At 29.2% G+C, this 3,932-nt stretch overlaps 1 protein-coding gene across 3 annotated transcripts in view; it reads right to left on the bottom strand.

Moving 5' to 3' along the window:
* Window positions 1-3,932, bottom strand: part of LOC106688792 (15-hydroxyprostaglandin dehydrogenase [NAD(+)]) — a 26,513-nt gene that overhangs the window by 10,668 nt on the left and 11,913 nt on the right. For all 3 annotated transcript variants that reach the window (XM_014433432.2, XM_014433431.2, XM_014433429.2), the window contains exon 2: window positions 2,782-2,893. In XM_014433432.2, coding sequence (XP_014288918.1) covers window positions 2,782-2,874 — 93 coding nt within the window. In that variant the 5' untranslated portion in view covers window positions 2,875-2,893. The remainder of the gene's footprint in view (window positions 1-2,781; window positions 2,894-3,932) is intronic.

The following is a 3,932-nucleotide window of genomic DNA, read 5'->3' as shown; positions in this document are numbered from 1 at the left end:
CTAATACTTCCAGGGATATTGTTTTACATAAATCAAAATTATTATCCGAACAACTAGAAATTATTTTGTCAAATATCATAAAAACTACTACTCCTACGATGATACACGTTATTAACTGCTACTTTATAGTGCATTTACCTAGCTTTAATTTGAGTGCTGGCAGACATCTGTTCGTCTAATACTTCCAGAGATCGACCCTTACTGCACATCTTAGTAGTTGTTTTTAATAGAAAAAACAGTCACGTGTTGCCCCATGGGTTTTCAGACTATTATTCCAGAAAAATATCCTGGATCAAACAGGACTTGAAGTTTTTTAGACTCGAGTATAAATGAATGGGTCGATTATGGAGGAAACGTGAGGGGCATCAAGGAAGCGAATTAAGAAGGCGCTTATAACCAATGAGAATGGCCTTGGTTTTTTTCTTTTCTTTTCAGCATCCAAATTGATAATATTGCCCATGCAATATTTTTTCTCTTCTTCGATGGCGCTATGACTCGTAAAGAGTCAAGGCCTTCTAGTACAAGAGCACACTAGAAAAAAAGTCAGTTATTTCACCTAAATTTTTTATTACTTCAATAAAAACTACGTATGATTACCATTAAAAATTTATGAGTCTACCAAGTAAAGGTAGGGAGAATATAAAAAGGCTTTTATGATATTCACACTTGAATATAAATTTAGCAAATGAAAATTTGTCCGAACAATAAATAAATTTATTCAAGCAAATATCATGAAAACTACTACTCCTACGACGATAAACGTATAGCCCATTAAACTAGCTTTAATTTGAGTGCTAATAGACATCTGTACGTCAAATGGTTTTAAAGATATAGATTTTTCAAAATAAATACACTAACTACCGATCTTTCAGTACGTCCCATACAACATTTTTATGAAATGTTGCTTTTTAAAAAGCTATATCTCGAGAACTATTGAACGTAAATAACTCTATTAGAGCTCATATATTAGAAAATTTATTAATTTTTAGTTATTCGTATAAAATGTTGGATTTTTGAAAAAGTATATCTCTAGATCCATAAGACGCACATATGTCTGCCAACACTCAAAATAAAGTAGTTTATGACGCTTATCTTCGCAGAGGTAGTAGTTTTTATGATATTGACATATGAATATAAATTTGGCAAATGAAAATTTGTCCGAATAACTATAAATCAATTTATATTAGCTAATTTTATGAATACTACTCCTCCAACGAAGATAAACGTAATAAACTACTTTATAGCTCATTAAACTAGCTTTACTATGAGTGCTAATAGACATCTGTACGTCAAATGGTTTTTGAGAAACCGATTTTTCAAAATAAAGTCACTAACTACTGATCTTTCAGCCATTTTAGTTCGAAGCTAAAATAAATTGAAGACAAAATAAATTCACAAATTTTTATTTCTAATTGTTCGGACAAAAATGTTAATTTATGAAAATATATACCTCAGGAAACATCCGACGTACGGATGTCTACTAGTCAAAATTGATGAGTCTGCCAACTATAGGTAAGGAGAATAAAACGGCAGCTGTTGTAAAACCTTAAAAAAGATTAATTTTCCATTCGGAGCTCTATATCTTAAAAACTACGAACAACACTAGAAAATCTAAAAGAACATTATTTAAAGAAGAGTAAATTTGCTGAAATATTAGCCTTAATAGAGCTATTTACGTTCAATAATACTCGAGATATAGCTTTTTAAAAAGCATCATTTCTTAAAAATGTACCGAATGATTATTTGTTAGTTAATTTATTTTAAGAAAACTATTTCTCAGGAACTATGTGACGTATTGATATCTATTAGCACTCAAATTAAAGCTAGTTTAATTTACTATAAAGTAGTTAATGACCTTTATCTTCGTAGGAATAGTAACTTTCATGATATTTGCTAAAATTAATTGATTTATAGTTGTTTGGGCAATAAGTTTGATTTATAAAACAGAGAAAGAAATTTATTCAATCATGCTGCCCAAATACATGGGGTTGCTACATTACACAGCATACTGATCAATCCGTGATCGGACATATATAAATTTATAAATTAAATTTTTTTGATATGATACAATATAATAGAAAGATAACATTTTTTTCCCACATTATTATTTTACAATTAATATTAGTCTAGAAACTAAATACAAGCTTTTCAATTTATTCCCTTTTTTTTCTTTCCCCTCCATTTTACAACCCTTATTTCAGTTTATCAACATATTCCCTTATATAACAAATATTAGAATAATAAACTTATTATTTTTTCTGTTAATTTTATAAGTAAGTTGCTCTTAGTTCGTGTTGTTTTTGTTTTGGAAGTTTTTAAACTTTAATAAATGAATGGATAAAAATAATAATAAATTATTGGGGGGAAAAAAATAGAATATGAAACCAGGAACAAGTGAAGTTGAGGACAGATGATGTTGCGAAGTTGTTAGAGATTTTATTATCTCCAAGGTTACAAAACAAGTTGCCCAGAAAATCCGCTAGAAGCTCCTCTGTATTTAACATATAACGTGGACCTCACAATCATGTACTTCTATTATTAAATGTTAAAACATTTTACATTTAGCACTGCATGCATGAATAAGCCTTATATAACACAACCTATAGTCTGTTATATAAAACAGCTAAATAAAACTAACTATTTAAATTTAATAAAAACGTAGACTAGTACATAAAAACGAACATGTATGTTAATAAGAAAATATAAATAGATCTAAATGGTATAAAAAGGATGTTTTAATTGACAATATATAAATAATGAATACATAATTAATAAACTAACCTTGACGCCCTCAGCGAGTAGGGTATCTGCCATTGTTAGGCCAATCCCAGTGGTGGCACCTGTGACCAGTGCAATTTTTCCTTTAACCTCCATTAATTCACTGATGTTAGTACTAAAAAAAAATAAAATAAAAAAATAATTAGATATTTTCTAGGATTATACAATCAATACAGCGAATTTGAGAATATAACTTACGAATTTTAATCTTCTAATGAATTAATTCACTCAATTTAATCTTACAAAATTACATGATACAAATACAAACGATACCGAGAGTACCTTCTCTTAACCTTCTCCAGGGTTATGAGTCGATATCAGATTTTCGAGCAATTGCGTCTTTTGTTCTCTGATTTGAATGTCTTCGACGGAACTTCGACAAAAATTATATTTCACGGAAAAGACATTTAAAATAATACTAATTTTATTTTTCATTGCACGTTTAAGCGATTTTCAAAAATTTTGAATGTTCTGAGTTTTTTCTGCTCAAATGTACACGTTGTACTCTTTTTTTGGGCAAAATTTTAATTTTGCTGCATAAAATTTAATGCTTGAACTAAATTTCTCACACGATACAGGTAGAGGTGTATGTATGCCAATATTTATGCATTTTATCTAGTATTTTACTTACTTAATGTATAGTTTGAAATTGAGAAATTTTAGGTTAAGCAATCCATTGATTGCATTGATGACGTTCAGTTACTACCCTACATACAACCTAACAAAAGTATTGTGTAGATTGGAGGGTTCTAGCTATTTTTTTGATTTTCGAAAAAAAAAAAAAATCGAGGTGGATATTTTTTATTTTCCTGTTGCTATAAAATTCCTATTTACTTGAGTTTCTTGAGGTTGGAATAACGAATATAATTTTTGGACCTAAACAGAATACGAAAGTACGAATTTTTGAGATAAATTGTTTTATTGCGTTTATCTATCAATTGTTATATTCATTGAAAGATTTGTGCGTGTTGTCTAAAGTTTTTATTTATTCGGTTGACACTGGCAACATTTCTGATTGTATCCTACCTTCCCGCTACGGTCTATGTTGTTTAACCAAGCTCTTGCCCTCATGGCGCTTTGTTGTGTGTTTATATGTAATGAGATCTTTTTATAATTATATTCAAATTTTATCGACTCTGCTAGTTTTTATTTAA

Source organism: Halyomorpha halys, unplaced genomic scaffold, assembly GCF_000696795.3.
Source record: "Halyomorpha halys isolate HHAL.00 unplaced genomic scaffold, Hhal_1.1 Scaffold1206.1, whole genome shotgun sequence".
NCBI lineage: Eukaryota > Metazoa > Arthropoda > Insecta > Hemiptera > Pentatomidae > Halyomorpha > Halyomorpha halys.
This window is presented reverse-complemented; position numbering and strand designations above follow the sequence as displayed.